The 24,683-nt window shown below is 46.7% G+C and overlaps 1 protein-coding gene across 1 annotated transcript in view; it reads left to right on the top strand.

The window, feature by feature from the left end:
• The window catches only part of SPOCK3 (SPARC (osteonectin), cwcv and kazal like domains proteoglycan 3), a 1,171,449-nt gene that overhangs the window by 1,052,352 nt on the left and 94,414 nt on the right, over window positions 1-24,683 (top strand). Inside the window, exon 6 of the mRNA XM_085641793.1 lies at window positions 14,987-15,106. Coding sequence (XP_085497919.1) covers window positions 14,987-15,106 — 120 coding nt within the window. The remainder of the gene's footprint in view (window positions 1-14,986; window positions 15,107-24,683) is intronic.

The following is a 24,683-nucleotide window of genomic DNA, read 5'->3' as shown; positions in this document are numbered from 1 at the left end:
TCCATTTCCTGCTTGCTCTAGCCTGATCCAGTTGCTGCCTTTTGGCCAAGTCACACCACCACTGATTTTCCCATACAGGTTTTCCTGCTCACTTTTCTTTCTACTAACAAAAGCCTTCCCACCCCAGGAACTACCAAATGCAGGTCACAGTACAACCATGCTGTTGGCACGCCAAAGGCAAGCTCATATTTGCCTGGACCATGCCCGATGCCAGGAACCCCTTGGCCAGTCAATGCAACACAACAACTGCAGCCACTACGGGAGCCAATCAAAACACCACCACTACTCCTTTGCCATCCTCAGTGAACTCAACAGCACACTCCAGCAAACATTCTGCTGCCATGCATCCCCCAGCATCATGGTAGGACCTTTCTCCTGCAGCTATTGCTATTTCACCTGTGACACCTCAGAGGCCAATAACACTACCACCAAACAACTGATGCACGCCACCACCACCAACCCACACCAACTATCCACCATGCTCCTGAACAACTGATCCCTCGGGAAACACTCCACTGAAATCTGGGATCTCCCAACCTTCTCTTCCTGATCGAAACATGGCTCAAGCCAGCCTCCAACCCAGACCGCCGCAGCCATCCCGTCTGCCTACAAAATCATACACCAAGACCAAACCCACCATCCAGGCAGAGGACTCGCAATCATCTACAAAAATATGATTGACTGCACCACCTCCACCGCTACCAACACCAACCTCATGGAATACCTCCACTTCAAAATATGAGGCATTTTCCCCCACGTAAGCAATACTAAATTTGTTCTCCCATTGAAGTCTTCTGAATGTGCTGGTCGCTTCACCACCTGAGTGCAAAGAGAGCGCCATGATGCAAACTAGCCAGTCATTCATCTGCTGAAACGAGTGTCAAATTGTCATGTTCTAGTTCCCACCCTTTTTAAGCTCTAAATTCACAAATATATATCGGTTCTTAATTTGAAATGCTGCTGCTTTGTCCTCTTACTTTCTACATTGCTTTCATTTACAATAATCTTTTGTGAATTTATAAATTACTCCATATATCGTGTGCATTGAGATTTTTTATGCAGCTTGTAACAGGAAAAAAAAAGACACATTTGCTCTAGGGTCATTGTCAGGCTTGTTTTTGAGTACACCACTTTAGGGTTGACAAATGTGTAAAATTGTGAACAAACTTTGTCACACAGCAAAATAGTAATGTGCTAAAAGGTTTATTAATTGATAACTCAAGTCCCCATTATAAAATACAATAGTTCATTGTGAATATATTACCAGCACAAAATAGCAAAAATGCAATATTATTGATAAAACGATTGTGGTTAATTTGGTATACATAACATCAGGAAAATACATTTAAAAAAAATGTAGACTTAGGGCCCGATTCCGATCTCGCTCGGATGCGCTCCTGGCGGCATCCGTCAGTAGCAAGTCCGAGCCGTATGCATGATTTCCTTGTGACTAGTACAGCTGTACGAGCGAGCAAGTACGATGCTATAATCTCCTCATGCCCTGAGCGACTTGTACGCATCAGCGATCTCCTCCGGAGGACTCCGCCATGGCCCACACACAGCGCAATGGGGCGGATTCCTGGACGACCAAGTACAAAGTGTGCGTCAAGCCTCTGACTTGAAAGTGCTCTGGGAAGCGGACTTTGGGGAGCCATAGCAGGTCCTTCTTCACCCGGGCCCCTACGACTTGATCACTGGGAATGCCCGGTGCGGGCGGGACCGAGGCATCCCCTTGACGGGGGTGGCCTTGTCCGAGACGTGCATTTATTGTCTTTGGGAGCCTATGTACACAATGTACACCAGGCTCCCACAGACTTCAATGGGGCTCCGAGCGACCCGAGTTCATCTTACTCTGTCGCTCTGAGACCCAGCCGCCCGAGTTGCTCGGAAAGCTCTACGGGCGCAAGTCGTCCGTAGGGCTTTCCGAGCAAGATCGGAATCGGGCTCTCAGGGCCTGATTCTGATGCGGTTAGGAAGGCCTCCTAACAGAATTTGATCATTCCAAATTGGATTGGGAACGTGTCTTTCCAACCGAGGGCCCGATTACGATGCGGTTAGAAAAGCATTCCCACCTAGGGCCCGATTAGGAACATAGGCTTCCATTGAAGTCAAAGGGAGTCCAACCAAATCGTATCTGGAGGCATCCGGATGCATTATACTCGTTCGATTGGACTCTCCCGATTCGGTTGGAAAAAAATTCCAAACCCATTCGGTAAGGAAGCTTTCCAAACCGCATCAGAATCGGGCCCTAAAATGGGTAAAGTGTGTATATATAATTGATGCTTATCTATCTCTTTTTACCAAATTTAGTCTATTTATTGCTTTTGCATTATTAACATACATACTAACATAACTTGAGCATGCATGTTATTAGCTAGATAACTATAAATATAAATAACAATAAAGTACCAATTTGAAATGACCATTAAGACTAATATCCCTAACTTATTTGTGCATATATATGTGTGCATCTGTGTGTGTATGAGACTGTCTCATGTGTAATGTGCACAATATGTGGAGTATACATCTATTGGGTATGAAATATCATGGTAGCTCAAAGCTCTTTACATATACCATTGATTTGTAAGAAAATGGGTAATGAGTTCAGGAGGATACTAGTCCTTCCCCAGTAATAAGTGCAAAATGTTGTTAAAGTTCTACACAGAAGTTCAATAAATAAATCTGGGCTCAACCTCTGGTAACTAGGTCACAGATCATACAGACTTAACATCAGGACAAATGTGTAAATAATTTAGCAGTAACAAAGCAATTAAAATATCAGAACACAACATAATAAAAAGACCAAAACAATTTCTAGAAATAAAAATATTACAAGAAAATATTAGCCCAAAATGACACCAAAATGCCAAAATCCAATAAATGGAACCTTTATTATGAATTTGTAATTTTTGTGACAAAACACGACAAATAAAACATTGTTTGTTGTTGACCAGGACCTAGGTGCATTTTCTGGCCGACCACGATGGGTCAAAGGCAGAAACCCCAAGCAGGTCTGAAGGACTGGGTTATTCTAAGACCCAGCGGTGCCAGGGGACAACACCTGAAACCTTCGTGGGTTACCTGTTCTGGCGTACAAAACACAGAGACACGGGACACTTCCAGCGACATCAGAGATCAGCGTTTATTTACTGCAGGGATACAGAGATCACAAGAAGTACACAACGTGTAGGTTCTCGGAGACTGCTTCAAATTGCAAAAGTGGATCGCTCCTTTTATACACGTTTTTGCCATTGCACAGTATGGCGAACAAAGGTTACAACTCAGTTCCCACAATAACTTCAAAAGAGTCGTGTTCATGTTTCAGGGGGCCGGAACATAATTACAGCGGCATTGCCGGTTCCCAACTGTAAAAACATATCTACCCCGCAATAAAACACATTCCATTCTGACCATAAACACATTAGGAGAGAGGACAAGAACAGATGCAAAGAAAGGACAAGGATGCACAACAGGTTAAAGAAGAGTGTCGGGAGTTATAAAGGAAACTTGATGACAGGATCAAAGACCTCGTGTCCAATGCATGCATGACTGAAACAATAGGCTAGCACGGCAAGATGAGGCCCGAGAGGGGCCATCTGCCTTCGACGTGTCATTTCCCTTATCGTAAAAGTCACCCTCAAAGAAACACGTGTCCCTCATGTAAGCTTGGGAGTCCCAGGGTCACGAAGCGGGCAACGTCCGTTCGCTGGCTACTTGAGGGCAAGAAACAAAATGGATGTCGTATCTAAAATGGAACCCGAGGGTTCGGATGAACAAACCCAAAAATGAGACGAACCATACGTGGTTGCGTAGCGAAACTGCGTACACCCACTATACTCGTCATTTGCGGTTTGTAGACACCAAACTCATCCATATTCGTCACCACTCAAAAAGTGTCGTAGCCGTCTCACACGGAACCTCAGGTCATCCACGTCAAAGATTTTACCTTCTGACAGTCTCTAAAATGGGAGTCGAAATCCTCCAGTGGAACAATATTGCAGCCTGTATCAGGCAAAGCACTCTCGAAGTCGTACACCCGTTGGATAAGGTCCCATTGAATCCATTGGTTTCAGAAAGGAAATTCAAATTTTGCACTCATCAAAGTCACCTCGCCAGTCAGACTGTTTTCGCGCCTTTGCCAAGTCACGTTTTCTTCATTTAAACTCTTCTTTCTTGGATCTCAAAATCCTCTTGCACGCCATTTATGGAACTTTTATTGAATAAAGCTATATACAATGAAGTGCTCTCAAAGGTGAACACATTTTCCATTTAGTCTTCCTAATGCTTCAGTGGTTTTGGAATTCCCAAAAATGTATAAGTCCCAACTTTTTAGGCTTTCTGGAGGAGTTCCTCTTGGTCTCTATATTAAGGTTCCCAAGACATAATGAACAACTCTTGGAGACTAGGACTCCCTGCAGCAAATGCCACCAGCATGAATGGGTTTCGGTTATGTTAATACTGGTCTGCTAGGCTCTCCAGGAAGAAGGCCTCCTGCAGCTTGATGTGCTCCTATAACTACACAGGTGTTCAGCCAACTGCCCTTTGGAGTCCACGTCTCAGTCCTCTATACAAGTGGGAGCAGGTCAGCCCCTCAGGTCTACACATAAGTCACAGATAGCAGGTTAGGTCCACTTCTGTTTTTTCACAGGTCAGGGCCAGTTCTGATGAGCTGAGGATGAGATGCCACCTTCATAGGCTTCACTAGCTAGTGAATGGGATGACTCCAGGACATTCCCAAGCCAATTATAAAAGATTCCCATTGACAACTCATCTCCCTTTTTGCAGAACTTCCTGTTTACCTTATTGAAGATTATACACCTGTGAACTATCCTACGGAAAATCCTTTGTGTCAGTGCCCGTTTGTCAGTAGAGGTGGATTGTGTCCCAGCCATGGATATGTTAAGGGAAATGAGCAGTCCCCTCTTCCTCAAATACATCAAACTGGTTCTAGGACCATCTCCCACTTCCACAAAGCTAGAACCAAGCTGACTGTCATTGGCCCATATAATAAAGGCTTATCTTCCACAGATTTCACTCCACTCTTAAGTATGGATGGACAGGGCCCACCCTGGTCCTTTTGAAGTCAATGAAGCTCCTGAACCCTCTCCAGCTGCCCTTCCGAAGCTGTGAAGAGTTGCATACCTCACACCCAGGTATTCCTGTCAAAAGGCCTGAGCCACTGTTTCTGCTCAGGAAGCACTTCTCACTCCACATTAAGTGAAAGCACTAACAGTAATCAGCTGCTGGCAGGCTGATGCTTAAAAATATAACATTTCAAAAGTTACTTTTCTTAAATATTTGCCAAAAACTTACTTTACTTGGGAATTGGATTTTAATGAATATTAAAAACTGTGAATTAATAATTTCTGAAATTATCCCAGAAATATAATTTGTTCGGTTTTTTGTCCCCATAGGAATAGCTGAAGCCCTTTACAATGAAATAAAATTAACCTTTGGGTCATTGGAGGTGCATGCCAGCATTAAATTCTTATATGTACCACCTTTGGATACTAGACACTCTAGCTTGTGGGCTTTTAAGGTCTACTTACTTAATATTTAAAATTATGGATCTTTCCTGTCAGTAAGGGCCTTTTTGACAGGTTTGCCTGATGTGCTGCAGTTCACAGGTGACATTTAGCTGCCCATGCTTAGGTGCACTTTCCAGCAGCACATACTATAGCTTGTCCAGATAGTTAAATAGGATTTTTGAGATAGCTGCCATATTTTAGGGATCGGGGCACATACACCAGTGCCTCAGGGTGCAGACTTTACACCTAGCACTAGCGCTCCACAAATAGTGGGTATGACTGTGCAAAAATGGGTACTTTTTAACATTCATCAACCAGCTATTAAATGAACACCTACTATTCACAGCCTAAAGAAAGTGAACTCCCAGATGTAGTGCCTCACTTCTTCTATGCTGTTTGTGACAGATACATTTGGAAATAGGTTAGTTGCTTAGCTATGTGTGAAATGCCCATTGTAAAAGATTTGGGAATAGACCACAGTATGACCACGTTTATGGTACATGTTCCGTGGTACCTCACTATACAAATCTCAGTCAGGATGTATGTGTGTATAATGAATGCATATCTTGCCTTACCTTGAATAGAAGCATTTAAGGAGATGAAATTCATATCTATTCACCTCAGTAAAGTATGTATATATTGGAATGAGTCTAATATTAGAAAAAAACACTTTTGAAGCAAATTGGTCTATCCTTGACAGCATGATGTTTTGTGATGTATTCTTATTTTTTATTTCAGCCATATTCTCCCAGAATAAAAGGAAATCATATCAGTGCTGAAGCTTGGGGATCATGTGCCTGCATTCATAACTTTACAGTTAAAAGCAATTTCTATTGTGCATAATTTTAATCCAATAGTAAAACTGTTTTTATCAGGCACATGAACATTGAACATGCATAGAAATCCTTTTTAGTTTTAATGCATGTAACCAGAAAATATCATTGTTGTTGTGGTGGGGAAACTGTCCTATTGTCTTTTAATTAGTGTAGCCTGGAAACGCATGTTAAAATAGAAGAATGACTAAAAAATAAGACTAAATAGTATAATGAAGAAGGTATTCCATAGTAAAAGATTTGCCTAACAAAGTTGGACATAAAGTGCGTTTCTTTTTAGCCAGATGTGGACGAGTGACCAGGCAACTTGCCATCACTCACACTGCAAAAGAGCCAGTGGCTGAAGTGGACTGACCCATTGCCCTAGGTTATACGTCGCACTAGCAAAATCACAATGGGGCCGATTCACAGAACTAATCTGAGACAAACTCCGAAACCTACTACTCTTGGTATTCACAGAAGGCACTTACGATTTTTGGTATTCACAATGCACTTACGACTCCTAACTTTACGTTCGCACTCGGGCCGGAATTTCCGCACCCGGACCGTACTCTCCGCACCCGGACCATATGCTCCGGTTAGAGTTGTACTCTCCGGCTGGGGTCGGATAAAGTGTAACCAATGGAATGGTTTTCAATTTTTACAAAAAGGAACATTAGGAACTTGTGATAAATGGTAGAGGAGGTCATGAAAAACTGTTTGGGCAGGGAAAAGGGTACGGCCAGACATTACATCATAATCCAGAAAGGTTTTTTCCTTTGCATCATGTTACATGCAGTGCACAATTTGTGCTCCCCTCAGTGTTGGCTGCACAGCATGAGTGCATAGGTATTCCCTGAGTGAGTTTATTAATGCATGGTTGCTTAGATGAGTACATGGGTGAAACCTGAGTAAAAGGATGACTGCAACAGAAATGCATGGGTAGTGTATCACTTAATGAATGAGTGCAGAAGTAGTATTCGAGGTATTAGAGGTGAATGAATAAGTTCAACAGTAGTGCCTGAGTGATTGCATGAGTACATGGGTAGAGCATTGGTGATTGCATAAGTGCAGGGGTAGTGTCTCGGTGATTGCATTAGTGCATGGGTTTTGCCTCTGTGAAATGAAAAATGCAAGGATAATGCATGTGTTATCCTATTAGTGCAACAGAGATTAGATGACAGCATGGATAGTGTTTGTGTGAAAGGATCACTACGTGGCTAATGACATGAGCAACATAATGAAAGTTTTTAAATAGTGTAAAGGATCAACATTATTTTTAATAGAAATAAATATCATAACAGTGTTGACTGCACAGTCAACACTGAGGGGAGTGCAAATTGTGCACTTCATGTACCATGATTCAAAAGGAGAAAACTTTTCTGGGTTATAATGTGTCTGGCCGTACCCTTTTCCCTCCCCAAACTGTTTTTCATGACCTTTAACCACACATTCCTAATGTTCCTATTCGTAAAAATTGCAATACGGCCCATTGATTACACTTTATCCGGCCCCAGCCGGAGATTACGGCTCAAGCCAGAGAGTAAGGCCCTACCCGGAGAGTACGGTCCGGGGGCGGAGAGTACGGTCCGGTACGGAGAGTACGGTCCAGGTGCAGAAATTCCAGCCCGAGTGCGGACGTAAAGTTAGGAGTCGTAAGTGCATTCTGTGAATACCAAAAATCGTAAGTGCCTTCTGTGAATACCAAAAGTAGTAAGTTTAGGATGTTGTCTCAGATTAGTTCTGTGAATTGTCCCCAAAGTGAATGGCAGATGAAAAGACTAATTGGTGAAAAGGATTAGTTCAAATCCCCTCTTTGTATGTATTTTACTTGGGAACTTTTTGTTTACATGAGACTGGGGAGTCAGCAAAAATTACCAGACCTTCCAAATGCATAAATAGACCCATGTAACAATAAAAAGAGGGTATAAAAGATAAGTATCCAGAATAGGAGCAAAGCACTTGTAAAAACATAGGTCCACAACAGTAAATAAACTGTTGCTGCAATTCTTTGTTGCATAAATGTATAAATATTGAGAAGAGCACCTGAAGCACGCTGGAAACAGAGAAATAATCCATTATCAGCAAAATAATGGTTTAATCAAATAAAGTAATAGGTTTATCAAAAGTACTGAATGCGTAACATAGACATTTTCACCTCATTGTAAAAATAAAACTGGGAAACCTGGAGGAGTGATGTTGTGCCTGTAGATAAACCCAGCTACAATCAGAAAAATAAGAAGGACTCTCCCTATCCAGTCCTGGAACCACAGGTTTTAGTTGTAAGTACAGAGATCATCTCCATACCCCACCATGCCAATCCTTAATACAATGGACAGCTGGAATATCAACTGGTAAGACACAAAAGTTCCAAGTCAAGCCTTGGCTCACAGTAGGTCTTACGTAATAGACAACTTCACACGAACTACGAAGCTACAATTGTACCCAATATTTGAGATAGCATGAAAGGTTGTCATACACTGCTGTGACTTCATGAAATTAAATATAGTATGGCATCTGCTTAGTGGGAAGGTTTATTGAGTATTCTTGAGGCCAATTACATTGATTTAATTATAATTTTATATCTTTCATGCTTTTAAACGGGGCTTTAAAGGATCAGGTTATTGTTAGCAATTGCTAAGGGGAGTACTCGCAGAATTGTGTATTCTAGGACTTTCAATTTGTGTAGCCATGCAGAGTTTTAGGTAATGTTTGTACATAGCCAGTATGAATCATTGGCTTGCTGATTTCAGTTGGAAATATAGGCACAAATTGGAAATAATGTTTGCATTTTCGTTAGAATGCAACTAATTATCAAGGGTTATGTTGCGGAGTATTTGAACTAACGTAATAAAAGACAATTATTCTGAGAAGAATAGTAGTTTTGCTGGTGTATATATTATTGATGAAGTTTCACATTTTTAATTGATAACATCTCAGTTTTTTAAATAAGTAGAGGAGTGCAAACTTGTAAAGAATGTTCAGGCATCCTCAGGGATCTTCTAGGTAAGCTTCGCAAAGTTGAACATGTTTATGTTTTCTGAACAATTGTGACTTTTGCAATAATTATATCCCAAAGGCTGCAATTGCAGAACAAACAATCTGCAACATTAACATCATTGTGCATAGGAAACTGTAGTGTCCTGCTGGACACATTCTAGTGTTTCACCTGGTGCTAGCCCACACGACAAACCCACCCATCACAGGCGTCACCAGTCAGGTGACCCGGCCAATAAAAGGAGCTGGGCGCACATGCCCTGGGCCAGTTACAGTACCCTTACGGCAATGTGTCTGTGTCATTACTAGCAGGATGTGGGCCCAGGGCCCACAACTCCACAATGGCGACGAGTGGGTCTTATCCCACGTGTAATAAAACAGCCGCCTCCCGGTTCCTGGTGGAGGGAGCATAGCCTGAGGCACCCCGCACATACTGCCGCCACCATCCTGACCCTCCCTGTGGCGGGAGAGCCTTATGACAGAGTGGAACACCAAAACAGGAATCAGGCTCAAGGCACAGCACAGTCTCACACAGTGAGAGACAACCCCCCGCGTCGCCAGCATCACTAACAGAGGGCGAGGACACCATGCCTACCTGCTGGCTCTCCAAATGCCGACCGGGAAAGAGGAACTTGAACCAGCCACAGGGGCTCAAGAGGCATGACCACCCCGTCTGTTGAAGTACCCATCATTGGTGCTGCCTGCTGCCATCTGCCCTAGTGTGAAGCGCCCTCCCCAAGATGTGAAGGTGGACTCACGGCTAGGCCAAAGCATGAGCGGCTTTCCCCAGGGAGAGGCGTGTTCGGTGTAGGCGTTCGCAGCCTGCCGCTACTGCCCTCCGTACCTGCTGAGACCCAGACAGCTGAGAAGAGTGAGGCCATGCCAACACTGCTGCACCAGTTTCTGCAGCCCCTGCAGAACCCGACAAGATGCTCCAGCTGGGGAGAGTTGCAGTAGCGAACCCGAGCGTTACCCACCACATCGCACAGTGGCCAAGAAGATAACGGTGAGAGTGTGCGGTCTGAAAAGAACTCCCGACATGCAAGGCTTGCCAAGGCACAGCAGAAGCTGCCCCGTGCTGCTTGGCACCTGCATCCCTCCCTGCCGGTGAGCGGTTAGTCTTTGTCTCATGCTACCGGTCTAGGTCTTCAAACCGCCAGGCTGTTGTCTGTTGGGAGGAGCCCCACCTCATGACTCTGCTCCTTTCAATGCCCCCCCACTTGGGTTGGAAATGAGGAGGCACCTGCAAGGTGAGCCTAGCATACAGCTCAAGTCCCTGCGTGGCCGGTGATTCAAGGAGAATGCAGTGCCCAGCAACCTTCAACTAGGCTGCAAGGATTGGCAGTGAGGCCCTACTGCACCCCAAGAGTCCACATCCCTGAAAGAGGAATGGGAGGCAGCGCTCAGTGCAACAGGGAGCAGCGTGCCCACAAGTCCAGCAGCCAAATCGAATACACTAGCCACCCTGATGCACATGGGAAAACTAGCCTGCACAGACCATGACAGTCAGAACGGGGCAGAAGGTATTTTTCCCACCAGGCCCATCATCACTCACCAGTCCGTGACAAGAAAGGAAGCAGTGAGAGAGGTGCTCCCCAGTAGAGTCTGCATGCAGGGAAAGGTTGCACGGGATGTGCCAGATTATACTGCGGCAGTGAGCTCCTGTCATGCCGTGCACCGGAAGAGGTGAATGCCTGAGGGAGAGAGTGGAGTAGGCACCTCCCTGGTTAACTCCTGCTGTCTTCCCCCCTCCCCATCACTGTAGCTGTAAACTTGTCTCTCAGGCTTGGAGGCCAAGCAAGAGGCTGAATGACATGGCCTGCCGGCCGCACAATCCAGAGAAAGAGAGGCTCATTAACAGGCAAGTGCAATGTCAGAACCTGCCCAGCCAAGAGTCAATGCAAGGACCAGGGTAACAGAACAGGAGGCAGCCAAGCAATCCTTATGGAAGGCTTAAGGAGAACATGCAATGCATGGCGCCCCCCAGTGGCTTGCTGATGCCACCACAAGTCAGAAGGAAGAGCAAGCGTGCCAGAAGAGGGCACCCAAGAAGAGGACGGAGCTCACAAAGCCAGAGGTGTGCAGAAGACTGCAACCACAGACCTGACAGCAATGGCAGGCCCCTGGGAGAGAGAGACCTCTCCGCAGAGAAAAAGCAATGCTGAAGACAGACAAGAGGAGAGTCACACACTCCCCATGGCAAGCTGCCCAGCAGCATGTGCTACAAAGACATGCAACATGTGGCTGGATGCCACATCACACTGAAAGCAAAGAGCACATCACACGAAGTGAACAACCCCACCAAGCGTTCCTACATGAAGGCAGGAGCAGGTGCCACAATGGCACAGGTGTGAGGTGCAAGCATGACACCCTTGAGCGAAGAAGGTAACCTGCCATCCCGGCAGAGGAGAACCGTGGAAAATCTCGGAGGAGGGGAAGGGGCCTGCAAGAGGTCCTAAAGGAGAAGAAGCAAATCCTACCAACAGGACAGACCTCTGACAGGTCAGCAGCAAAGTAAAGACAGTCCCAAGAACTGGACACGACCAGCGAGATGTCCATGTGGTGTAAACATGAGACATGTGGCAGGACTCCACATCCAAGTGAGGAAACTGGTTGAAAGCAAAGAAGAGCGTGGCAGGTCACAAGAGGAGAGTTGTACACTTTCCATGGCAAGCTGCCACTGCGGCATGTGCTCCAAAGACACGCAACATGTGGCCGGATGCCGGATCGCACTGCAAGCAAAGAGCATGTCAAACGAAGTGACCAACACCGCCAAGCATGCCTGTATGGAGACAGGAGCAGGCACCATGACATCGACAGCGCGAGGCACAAGTACGATGCCCTCAAGCGAAGAAGGTAACATGCCATCCTGGCAGAGAAGAACTGCGACAATCCATGAGGAGGGGAAGGGGCCTGCAGGAGGTCATCAAGGAGAAGAAGCAGGTCAGTAGCAAAGTAAAGACAATCCCAAGAACCGCACACAACCAGCGAGATGTCCAAGTGGTGCAAACATGAAACATGGAGCAGGACACCACATCCAAGTGAGAAACCTGGTCGAAAGCAGAGAAGAGCATGGCAGGACACCACTCCGCGAAGGAGGAAAGGAGAGTGGCATGACGCCATAGGGCAAACAACCACAACAGGTGTGCAAGAGGGAAAAGGAGAAGAGCGACAGGACAGAGAACTCATGCCAGCACTGGAGAAGGTGTTCATCAGCACAAGCTAGCCACTGGGGTGCTGAGGTGTCACTGGAGAAGACTTCACGAGAGGACCAACCGTAAGCCGCTAGCAAGCGCAATCTGCATCCAGGCCCCACTCTTCACAGTGTGAGCATCCACTCACCTGTCATCTGCTGCTTGGCATCAATGGCACCGCATCCAGCACAGAACCTACCAGAAGACAACCGTAAATAGCCACGAAGTCCCTCCAGTCCTCCTCACTCCTTGAGGTCACCTAAAGCAAGAGATCACCGCCTGTTGGCCAACTGCAAGAAAATATTTGTGTTCATCATCCAGGTGCATCATCGCCACCAAGAACATCTAAGGAGCATCATACCAGCAGAGTGAATCCAAATGCTCATGACATCCGGAGTATAACAAGGCACTTCTGGTGCCGAGGGAGGCTTGCCACCCAGGAACCTTCAGCGTGCCCCTGTAAACCTGAAGCCTGCCAAAGAAGAGCATACCTGACCATTAGACTATTCACTCTTGGGGTTACATTTGGCTTGGCTGTGGCCCTGTTGGGAATTCCGCAGCGATCCCTCAGTGTGGACTACGAGAGGCCCGCACAGCCAACTCAGTCATGTGGCAATCCAGGAGCAAGGGCTTCAATAAAGTTCCTGTGAGAGGAGAATCCCAATTAGATAGATGCGTCGGCAGCAGCTCCACAACAGGCACCGGGAAGCATGGAGGTCGCAGATGGAGAATGGCCGCCTAAAGCTCATCAAGCACCGTCGCCTCCAAGGAAGGGCCTCATCCTCCAAGGTCATCCTCAATAGCTGTAGGTTTGTCATCTATTGGCACCTGAGTACCTGCAAGGACTCCAACACCGCTCCAGATGCACTGCTATTGGAACTATGTAAATAGACTTCAACAACGCGAGACCAGGCCGGTCTGGACTGAACTACATCGCCGAGGTGGACTAAAGCCTCCTGAACGAGCAGTCTCGAGCTCAAACATCGCCCGGCAGATGGCCAGAAGAGACTCATTGGTGCTGTGTTTCGTTATGTTGTTTTTCCCATTGGTTGAACTTTTGTTTGTTATTTTTTTCATTAAATTGTGGGAGGAATGTAGTGTCCTGCTGCACACATTCTAGTGTTTTGCCTGGTGCTAACCCACACTGTACACCCATACATCACAGGTGTCACTGGTCAGGTGACCCTGCCAATAAAAGGGGCCGGGCACACATGCCCTAGGCCAGTTACAGTACCCTACTGCAATGTTTCTGTGTTATCACTAGCAGAAAGTGGGCCCAGGGCCCACAACTCCACAGAAACGTCGCAAAAGGTACAATTGCAATAATGAGACTTTGTTTTGGGGATTTGGGCTGCAAAGGTGGAGGACGGAAGTTCCTGATTGGACTCTTCTACTTAGGGTGAAGAGGATTATGGAGTATGTAAGCTTACTAAGCACCGCAAAAAAGGTTGTCCTGGACAATGATAATATTAAGGTGCACCCGCGTTAAACGTTTGTTCAACAACTGACACCTGTTAGAGCGCATTTTAAAGAATTATGCTAAGGGGAGAAGCTTATTTAAATACAGATTCGCCAAATGGAAAGGACGTCACTATAGTAAGCATCATGGCAGTGTACAATATGTGCTAGCATAACAAGCAGCTAAGGATGGATGGAAGTCACATTTTCACTTTTTTTTTAGAACTAGGTGAACTTTATAACACATCACCCATTGGTAGGGGGTAATTAGGAAAATAATGGAATTATTTTTTCATACAAAGAATGTCTGAAATGCAAAAAAAGGGGAATAATCGAAAGCAAATTTCTAAAAATGTTATTTAAAAATATGCATGTGGCAATGTTTAAATGTTAAAGCAAAAGATATATTAATAAGGTAATAAAATACCAGATGCTATTAAAGGAAAGCCAGTCAAAAAATATACACTATGGGTATATAGTTTACCTTTCTTGAGTCTTACTGCAGTTAGTAGATAACACAATCCATCAAGTGATTGAAGAACTGTTTCTTGAAGTTTACCTGTTTTAAAGGAACATAAGTCATTTTTCAACATAATTATCAGTATAATATTTTGTTGGCAAAAGACAATGTCAGAATGATTTAATGAGTTAATGCTTAATTAATCTTCAATTATGTGCACATCATCATCAACAATATTCGTGTAAAATGCTGCTAACCTGGTCGATCACTGATTATGCACAAATGCATTAGTGTCTGAACATGTTTCTGAACAAGGATGGAAAGAAATGTAGTCCTATAAAACGTGACAATATGAAATGTTTCTACTAAATTTGACAGTGTCTTTAAATAAAATGTTTCATTTTTTAAAAACATATATGCACCAGAAGTCAATCTAATATCATCAATTAGCAGTAAGGTGATACGAACTGAAATGCTTTTAATGTTCACATATTCCCGAGACAACATTGATGTGCGGCGTGTTTATCTATTTTTCAGCGTGTAGCGACCTCCAGTTTAGAGAAATAGCCAACAGACTGAGAGAATGGTTTAAGGCCCTTCATGAAAACGGAAGTCAGCACAAGAAGACCAAAGTATTACAGAGACCAGAAAGAAGCCGTAAGGATCTTTTGAGTTATTTTAGTCTGATAAATGTTTTTTTAAATGTTATGATTTGAGCAGGAAACCTGTTCCACTTTCCAATCAATAATCTGTGTTGTGTATGACATAAATTGTCTTTGAACATTGTTCTTTTTATTGAAAGTAACTTCCTAAGATTGCTCATTTCTCCCTGCTGCTCTTCCTCCTACATTTTTCTCACTTTTCTAAATCAATTTTTTACTTTCTGGAGCTTGTTTCTCTGGGGTGCAATTTAAAGAAATTTACAGCCGAGTGCACAAGCCCTTTTACAGTCACAAACACTGCAATTAACAAAATCATAGGTTTGCCGAAGGAAAAGTGCTATTCAAAATGAACAAACGAACCCTTTCAGGAGCCTTTAATGGACACAGGCTGCTTTTAAAAATATATTCCCGCTTTGGGATAACAAATGCACGGATGCATTTCCTGGGCCTTGCTGGTCCTCACCCTTGCACTCCCAGTCAATCCTATGGGGGCTGACATTATGACCTGCCTAATTAATCATCTTTTAGTTGGTCTTTTTATGACCCCCCTTTTAATGGACAATTTGCCATGTGACCTATTAGTACTCTGGTTGTGTCGCAATAGCCTTCTGATTAGCAAACCAGAGAGTGCAAATTGCACAGCCCTGGTTTCTGAATGGGAATAATATAGCTGGCCATTAGTTTTGAAAGATTACAGATCGCCTGTGAATCGTAGGGCAGAGATCGTATTTACAGTATGCTTCCACAAACAAATTCCCCATCTTTTTCTTAAATTTATGTGATGAAATTGAAATTCTCACTGTTAACAGGAAAAGGGTCTAGACCAAGCAAATTGCACAACTGTGTTCAGAAGCGACTGTATGGAGCCAACGTACCATCTTGAGGAAGGTCCCATCAATGCCGAAGCGCTCCATGGCGCAGAGGACGAGGGAACATTTAGGGACAGCTCCTCGGTTGGAGAGGAGGGGTGTCGCCCCACTTAAATGCACCCCAAAGTCCCCTCGCAAGATGAAAAATAAAATGGTAATTCATTAACATTTTATTTTTTATCATCCCATCCTGAATAGACCTGGGCAGTGAACTCTGCTCCTTTTCGTGGAGTTTGCGGAGTTTTTTTCTCACTCACGCTCGCCATTAAGTTGACGAGGGCAAGCAAGGAAAATTCAACCCTTGCCTCCTCACAGCCTCCTCACAGCGAGATTTTTCAACCAAGGTGGTCATGACTATTCGCAGTGAGAAACCATTCGTACGCATTGAGGAAGCTGCTGCATGAGTAGAAAATCTACAGGAGCGTCAGAAAAAAGCAGCACCCTCTTGCACTCCCCATGGTGCCATTCAAGCAGCTTTTCCAGCACCGGACAAACACCTGGTGCTAAAAATCAGCACGAACGGTGTGACCTAATGTACTCTGCCCAGGCCCAGGCCTAGTCCTCCACCAAGAGTCAGGACGAGGCGGGGCCTGCTGAGTTACAGCAGGCAGGAGTAGTGGGCAGAGGGCTACCTTTGCACGGTTTAAAGTGCGCATGTATCTTTGGCCGGCCATCTTGGGACTGACACACAGACATGCACACTTTAAACCCCTCAACCCAGCTTTCTTAAGACAGCTGGGATGAGTATAAGTGCAGGCCTCCAGTGTGCACTGGAGCGCCAAGTGATGCCTCTATCTCCAGTTAGGGCGCTGCTCACATACTGCACGTGAGCTGGAATTGGGCAAGGGAGTTTACTTGTGCCTCCACTCGAGAAGGAAGAGGACTGGAGCACAGAACATGTATGGCAGGTGTAACTTTTTCTAAATAAAACTATTTTGTTTGCCCGCTTGCCCACCTCTCCCCTTTCACAGTAGATGCAATACGCCACTGGGAACATTTGTCACTGTCAAATACCTTTTCAGCATCCAAGGAGAGGGGTAGTTTCTCACTTTCATCCCAATTTGCGAACCAGATGAGATGTAGAATTGAACACATTTAATGCCTGGAGGAGAGATAGATAAATTAATCCTACCTGTTCTTCATGAACCATAAGATGTATCACCCTTATTAGCCTAGTGCCAAAACCGTAGCCAGAAATGACATGCAACAATCAATGAGGGAAATTGGCAATAGTTGGTGCAGGAGAGGGCATTGTTTCCCGGTTTAGGAATCAGGAAAATATGTGCACTATTGAATTCTGCACGCTTTCTGGCATCTCATTAGACACACAATAGATTGGACATGATCAGCATTTGCACGATTTTAAAAACAGAAATTCCTAGGGGTTTTGCAAGGATTTTATAGCCCACGCTATCTCGTCCTCCTTTATGTCAACTTTGAGTTCATCTCGAAGGTGCTGGGCCAGTCATGATGGCAGACACACTCTATAGAGTCTCCGTCCTATGGCCCATTAATCTGCCGATTATCCTGCGCCTGCTGCATCCATCGAGTCGCCAGAGCAGACCGACCACATACTACACACCGTTGAGCGTGGGTGGCATGAAACTCAGGACTCCCAGGGCACCCGAACTGCAGCGAGGCCTTGCGAGTGGAAGCAACGGCCCGGATGGAACGGGGACATGTTGAGGAGCAGAGGTGGGGCTGCTGATGCAAATTTAAAGTGAGAGGATCCCACTCGGCTACAGGAATACCAGCGGTGCTGCGTGAAACCGGCTGTGAAGCAGTCGGGTGAAACGGAGTGGCGTGATCGGCGGAAACCCCGGCCACACACAGTGCAGCTCTGCTGACGCAAGCGAGGAGTGATGGGTGTGGCCTCGTGGCATTAATACTTGGTGCAGGGCCCAGGAGAGGAGCTGGGCCTGGAATCAGAAGAACATGGCCTGCAGTGGTGCCCCGCGGGGTCCTATATGTGATGCCTTCAGAATGAGAGAGGTGTTGACACACCATGCGGCTGGCCCATATCAACAGCGGCTAGATACACGCTACAGCGACTACCCACAAACTGCTGCAACACGGGACCTGAGACTCGGCCTGTGTAGAGTGAGAGGCCCTGAATTGACCCGAGTGAGCCGCCGTGGAGACCTCCATTAATCACGCCGCCTTGGGCGCCACTGGACCCGGGAGCTCAGCGCACGCAAAGAAAGCAGTAATAAGGTACTGCGGTTGCCCTGCCTGGGTCAGCTCATAGTGTAGTTGTTGGCCCGCGGAGTCCTCTGTGGCCCGAACAGACCCTAGATCTGCAAGCGAACGGCTGTGCAAACCCCACAGTGCGCCCGCTGACAGGCTGATTGCAGAGCAGTTTGGGGAAACGGAACTGTCGAGAGTCACCCAGTGGTGTGGCTTGATACCCGGCCAGGGGCACACCTGGTGGTGAAGGGCACAGCTGGGAAGTATGGCAAAGGTACAGCAGACCTGGCCTAGACTGGGAATACTCACCTGTACCGAAGGTCTGCATGTGAACCATGTAAGTCCCGGCCGCACGCAGACACCAAGTGCAGTACACAGAGAGACTTGCTGAGCGGAGAGAACTACGCCACTTCAGAACTGCAGCCCACTAAAACCACGTATAATTTATTATACCACCGGCCCCCCATGATGAGCAGACACCAGGTAGGTGCGGGTGCAACATCCACACAGCTGGATCCCAACCCCGAAGCACACTGGCCGGACACCTGAGGAACCGGAGACCTCACAGCCTTTCATACTGGAATCTAAAATAGACTCGTGCTTCAGGCGGTGGTGCAAATTGGTGTATCGCTGGCACAAATGTGCACATCCTTGGAAGGTCAGATTAATAAAATCAAGACAGATTTTACACTTCTGCATGAAGATTACAGGAAGCTAGCTGGGAAAGTTACTGAACTTGCGACAGAAATCGAGGAAGTTGCCCCGTCAACAAGGCTATGTCCACTGAAATATGAAGAATTAGGGCATGGCTGAATTCGCTGGAACGCAGAGTGGATGATGCGGAAGGCCGCTCCTGCAGAAACAACGTCTGTGTGGTAGGATTACCAGAGGGCACGGAAGGCGGTGATGCAGTGGCCTATATGGAGACCTGGCTGAAGTCCCTGATGCCAGCAGACTCGTCCTTCGCAGTGGAAAGAGCGCGCAGTGTGCCAGCGGGTCATCCATTACCAGTCGCAAGGCTCCGACCCTTCTTATTCCATCTGCTAAATTTCAAGGACAGAGATGTGATACTCAGAGAAGTCAGGAAGATGGACGCGGTCAAGGTAGACACCTCTCAGGTCCTCTTTTTTTCAGATTACACCCTCGGCGTGCAAAGACAACGGAACAGATTCCTAGTAGTCGAGAGGCGAATGGGACTTAAACACAACTTATTCCCTAATATACCTGGCCTGCCTATGCGTGGTCGTGGATGCATCTACTCACTTTTTCAACAAAGCAGAGGAAGCATGGGAATGGCTTGAAAGCATGGGGCACCATACTTAACCAAGCCAGAGACGCAATGGCAATGAAGCAAAAACTGGAGGCCGCAGGAGCCACTACAGGAGAAATAAGCCACGTGCTGAGGCATCTCCGAGACCACTAAAGACAGTACCTCAATTGGAGCAAGTGCTGAGGGAACAGCGAGACTCTTTGCAAATGGCGGCAGCCATGAGGATAAGGCAGGCGAGCAAGGACATGGACTCTCCCTCAGAGCGATCCCTGATTGCAGACAGTTCTCTAGCCATGTGGCCAACCACCGAAGACTTGCAGAAGCTTCCTGATGTGACACCCCAGACTTCTGATGACCTAATGTGATAACTTGCAGCAATCCAGAGCATGGAAGTATACATGACGCATGGACACATAAGGCGATTTGCATGAAATGCGCAGGTTACGCATAAGGTGTTATGTGTGACGAGCTGGGGCACCACGGGTAGAGTCAACTCCATTTCTCCCTATCCCGCTAGGTGGAGGGACACATAACACATGCACACTAGTGCAGCGTGTACACAGAAACACACAACAGGGGCCAAACAGCCAGGCCCACCCTACACAAGTCTTATTCCACCCCCCTAAGCTCAACCAACGTGACACATGAAGTCGCTAGTCACCATATGGCATTGTTTATTGTTTGGGCAGTGTTAGAATGGGGAACCCCTGGTTGGCACAGGTAGGTACTTGTGACAAGCAGTGGTCCCTTCTTCTAGTCAGGGCAAGAGAATTACTCCCTCAGAACAACCCCTGCTCACCCTATAGGTAGTGTGGCGCGAGCAGTCAGGGCTAAACCTCACGGCGTTACGTCAGTTAAGCATTTATGAGCACACACAGTAAATCACCAGATCCCCACAAATGGACGCCAGGCGTAAGTTGTATCAAAAATACGTGTACTTTATGTAAAAGGTTCTTTGTTATGCAGACTTAGTACAAGACCATAAATAACGTTCGGGAAACGGGAGCCACAAGAAGACAATTCGGCACAGTTCTCTTTTGTTGGTAAGTTCGTTGTTATGGGCGCTCTGTAGCGCTCTCTTGGATCTGTCCAGCCACGGTGAAACGCCGTGCGCCCAGGGTACAGTGATACGGGGAAATCAGAACGTTGCGGACCCCGAGTCCGATAGAGGGTTCACTGTACCTTGGTTTGTGCGGCGGGTTGGACGCGTCTTCGGAGGGGGTGCAGCTTCGGCACCTGGAGGGACTCCGGATCTGGAATCAGCGGGCGGCTTTCGGACGACAGGCACGGCCCAGGGCCTCCAACACGGACGGTGCGGGAGGTCACCTCTGGGGGCGACGCGGTCTGAATCTTGCGGGGAGGCGAAGCGGGGCAGCCGGATACGTTACGACGTACGGGCGGCCGTCCGGGGCTTTGAACTCGCGGTCCGAGCAGAAATGCGGCGGGAGGGCGAGAGGGCACCAAGCCCACTCCAGCAGCAGGCGGGTGACAGGGAAGCGGGGCGGCCAGACCCGAGGGGTCAAGAGCGACTCAGGTAGAGCGGGGCTCTCGGCGAGTGGAGGCGGCCAGGCTTCTGGGTGTCACGGCCCTTGGAGGGGGCAGGTGCGCAGAGCACTCCGGCAGGAGAAAGCACACGGCTCGATTCACAGACGAGCGGAGGCACGGTGAACCCACTGGTCCTGGGGTTCAGTTCAGGGGGCAAGCTCAATCAAGCCCTTGGAGATTGCTGTGAGCACAAGTCTTTGAGTCAATAAATAAAGCAAGTCTTTTCCAGGTTTCTTCTCTCCTTTGGCAGCGAGGCAACCACTGCAGGCAAGTCCTCCAGACTTTAGGAACAGCGTTTCCTCCTTCAGCTTCAGGCTCCTCCTCCTCAGGCAGAGCGTTCTTCTTGGTCACGAGCAGGATCTGATTTCCTAGGAGCAGGGTTCCTTCTTTTAAAGCACAAATCCTTTGTTCTTTGTCGCCAGGGGGCCTGGGCCTGGCTTAGTCCAGTTTTGGAGCACTTTGTTGTGGTGACTCTGCTCTTTCTTTTCAGCAGCAGGGCAGAGACATCAGCCACTCCAAAGGGGGCAGAGCCGGCTTTGTGGTGGCAGAACACAGGTCTATTCAAGAGTCAAGGTGTACTCCTCCCACCGATCCTGGTGTAATCTTTCTACCCACCACCTGGCAGCCAACCTGTCTCCTGGAATTCCCCAGCCCTGCTCCTCTTGTTACTAGGCAGAACACACACACAGCGCAGAAGCGGACTGGATGGCCAGATCAGTAAATACTAACTTTCTTAAAGTAGTATTTACAAACACAGGATATTAAAATAAACTTTACTAAAAGAAGTATTTTATTATTCTGAGTTCAGGCATACTAAACATGACTTTCTACCATGCTCTATGAGTCCACTGGGATCACAGCATGTAGCAATCTCAGCAGCCCATTCTGGCCTATGGAGAGCAGGTAGCCTTCACTAGTGAAAAACGAAAAGGGCTGTAATTCACTAGTACGACATGCCACACACATCAGGGCATGTCCTACCTTATGCCTACAATGCACCCTGCCCTTGGGCCTACCAGAGGGGTGACTAACATGCAGTTAAGGGAAGGTTTAGGGACTGGCAAGTGGGTGCACTTGCACAGCCAGCGCGGCAGTACCTGACTGCGCGCAGGTTCTGCAGTGGCAGATCCTAGACACATTTTACTAGGCCGCATCTGTGGGTGGCACAACCAGTGCTGCAGCCCACTAGCGGCATTTGTATTTACAAGCCCTGGCCCTCCTGGTGCGCATTACTAGGGGCTGACAGTAAACCAAATCAACCAATCGTGGAAGTCAATTCACATAATACATTTTACCATAGGGAGCACTTGCCCTGTGGCACTGGATGGCAGTGTCACAGGGCCCTGAGCAGCTAACACCAGCACAAAAATACCTTGAGGCACAAACAAAAATGGAAGGGTGACCCACGCCAACGGTGCCAGGTCTAACAGGCAGACACCAGTTGTCCCTCTGCTCTTACCTAGTTAAGGTGCACATGGTTTCCTTCCTCAAGGTATCTCCAAGATGACACGTTGATAAGTTTGCGAGTACAGCACCCCAAGACTATTATGTGGCTGACACATTGTCACCTGGTCTCTGCCACACGTGAGTCCCTTGCTCACTTTGCCACTGGATTCAAGCTAGCCTGGCTGATGAAGGGTGTTACTCAGAAACTGGTCCCAGGATGCTTGTTTCCGGTCCAGGGAAGACATGGCTTGGTAGTTTGGGCTAGACTGCTCCCATGAGGCACAGGGTAAAGACTGATTTGCATATACCTGTGTCTGAACTGGGGTGGCAAGGTGAGCTAAAGAATGAGGATGGATTCAACCCAGATCTTTTAATGGGGGTGAGTGTTTGAAAAGTTCCATCATCTCCTTGTGTTTGCTTTGTTTGCACTAAGTTGGCAGGGTATGCGCAGATATGGGTAACTTGCTCACTTTGCCACTGGATTCAAGCTAGCCTGTCTGAAGAGGGCTGTTAGCCCAAAACCGGTCCCAGGATGCTTGTTTCTGGTCCATGGAAGACATGGCTTGGTTGTTCGGGCTAGACTGTTCCCATGAGGCACATGGTCAAGACTGATTTGCATAAAGCTGTGTCTGAACTGGTTTGGCAAAGTGAGCTAAAGGATGATGATGGATTCAACCCAGATCTGTGACTGGGGGTGAGTGTTTGAAAAGTTTCATCACTCCGTCCATCATCTCCTTGTGTTTGTCCTGCTAGTTTGCCCATGCCCAATGATGGCAAATGGTTAAGTGGAGGATGAGTGTTCAATGAGTAGGAAGACTGGGCAGTAAATGACAAAGAGGTGTCATGGTTTGAGCAGCGAGCGAAATTTGTCTCCAGACTTGTCAGCCCCCCTGCTTCTATTATCCCAGTCCCAAGCAAGAGGGGGTAATGCATCAGGCTGAATAGGATTTGTTACCAAATGTACCGTGGCCAGGTACAAGTGTTCAAGCCATTGTTCATGGTCTGAATTGTTGGCGACAATCAAGGTGGCTAGGTTTAGCTGTATCTGAGGTCCAATTTTGTAAGAAGATGCCAGAGAGCAAGGAATGTCCATTGGGGTTACATGAGTGTTGTTTGAGAAATCAGCAGAGATCAATAATTTTCTGCCATCATATTAATAAGGGCTGTGAGTCTTTCCCATTGTATAATTGCCCATGCCTAATGGGCATTAACTAAGTTGATTAAGATCAGTCTGGGTGAATCTCTTTGGAGGTGATTAGGTGTGGAGGTATAAGGGGCCTGTTGAAACTCCAGGAAGAGATTAAATTCTAGTTGCAGCAGCTGCAGCAAGAATGTTAGAATGAATGAATCTAGGTGTAGTGAATTTGCTATGGGAAACCAAAGATGTGTACATTGCTCTTGTTTCTCCTGTCTTCAAGGTCCATCACTTTTTTCTGCATGTTCCAGAGTTTTACTTGGCAGTCTATGGTTTCCGTAGCTTCGATTTCCAGTGCATCTAAGTATTTCCCTGTGATATCGAGGTGTGTCTTCATGAGGGCCATTTCACTCATCAGCGCCTTAAGTTCCATCTTGGTATCTGCCATCAAGTGTTCCACCATGGCAATAGAGTTCTGCCATTTTTAGATGTAGTGTGACCCCAGAAGTAGACAGAGAGTGTGAATTAGATGGTGGCTTTTTTAGGGTGACTGCCTCTGAAATTAGGAGTTGTCTGGTTGCTTTGGCTCTTGACATCTGTTGACGGTGCCCTGGTCTAGGAAGGGATGGCAAGGGGGAAAGAGCAAAGAGTCGGAGCAATAAAATCAAGGGGGCTCAGTGGCAATAAAATCCACTAGCCAGGCAGGCAAATAAGTTAAATGTTGCCTGGTCAGGAGCAATGGATTGGCATAAGCAGGAGGTTGCACAGACAGGAGATCAAGTTGCCAGCATGCTAGTAGCTGTTGAAGTTGGGAATTTGGCTGATTTATTGTGATTGAGTACATCATTAGGAACATGGAATTGAAATGGATTATCCAGTTAAAATTACAGATCCTTTTCCACTGACTTTCTGCAATGCTCTGCATTGTTGTGTGGCTTGAACCTGGTGCATGACGACGCATCAGATAGTTTTAACACAGCCCTATGTGCCATCCCTCCCACACACTGCATGGGATATAGATAACTCACCCCCTACTGCATGCGTTTAGCCCTAAGGCAAGGTGCACTGTATCCTATATGTTGGCATATCAGCATGAGAAAATATTCCCCTAAAATGTCCA

Source organism: Triturus cristatus, chromosome 2_2, assembly GCF_964204655.1.
Source record: "Triturus cristatus chromosome 2_2, aTriCri1.1, whole genome shotgun sequence".
NCBI lineage: Eukaryota > Metazoa > Chordata > Amphibia > Caudata > Salamandridae > Triturus > Triturus cristatus.
The sequence above is the reverse complement of the archived record's forward strand: the minus strand, read 5'-3'. Positions and strand labels throughout refer to the sequence as shown.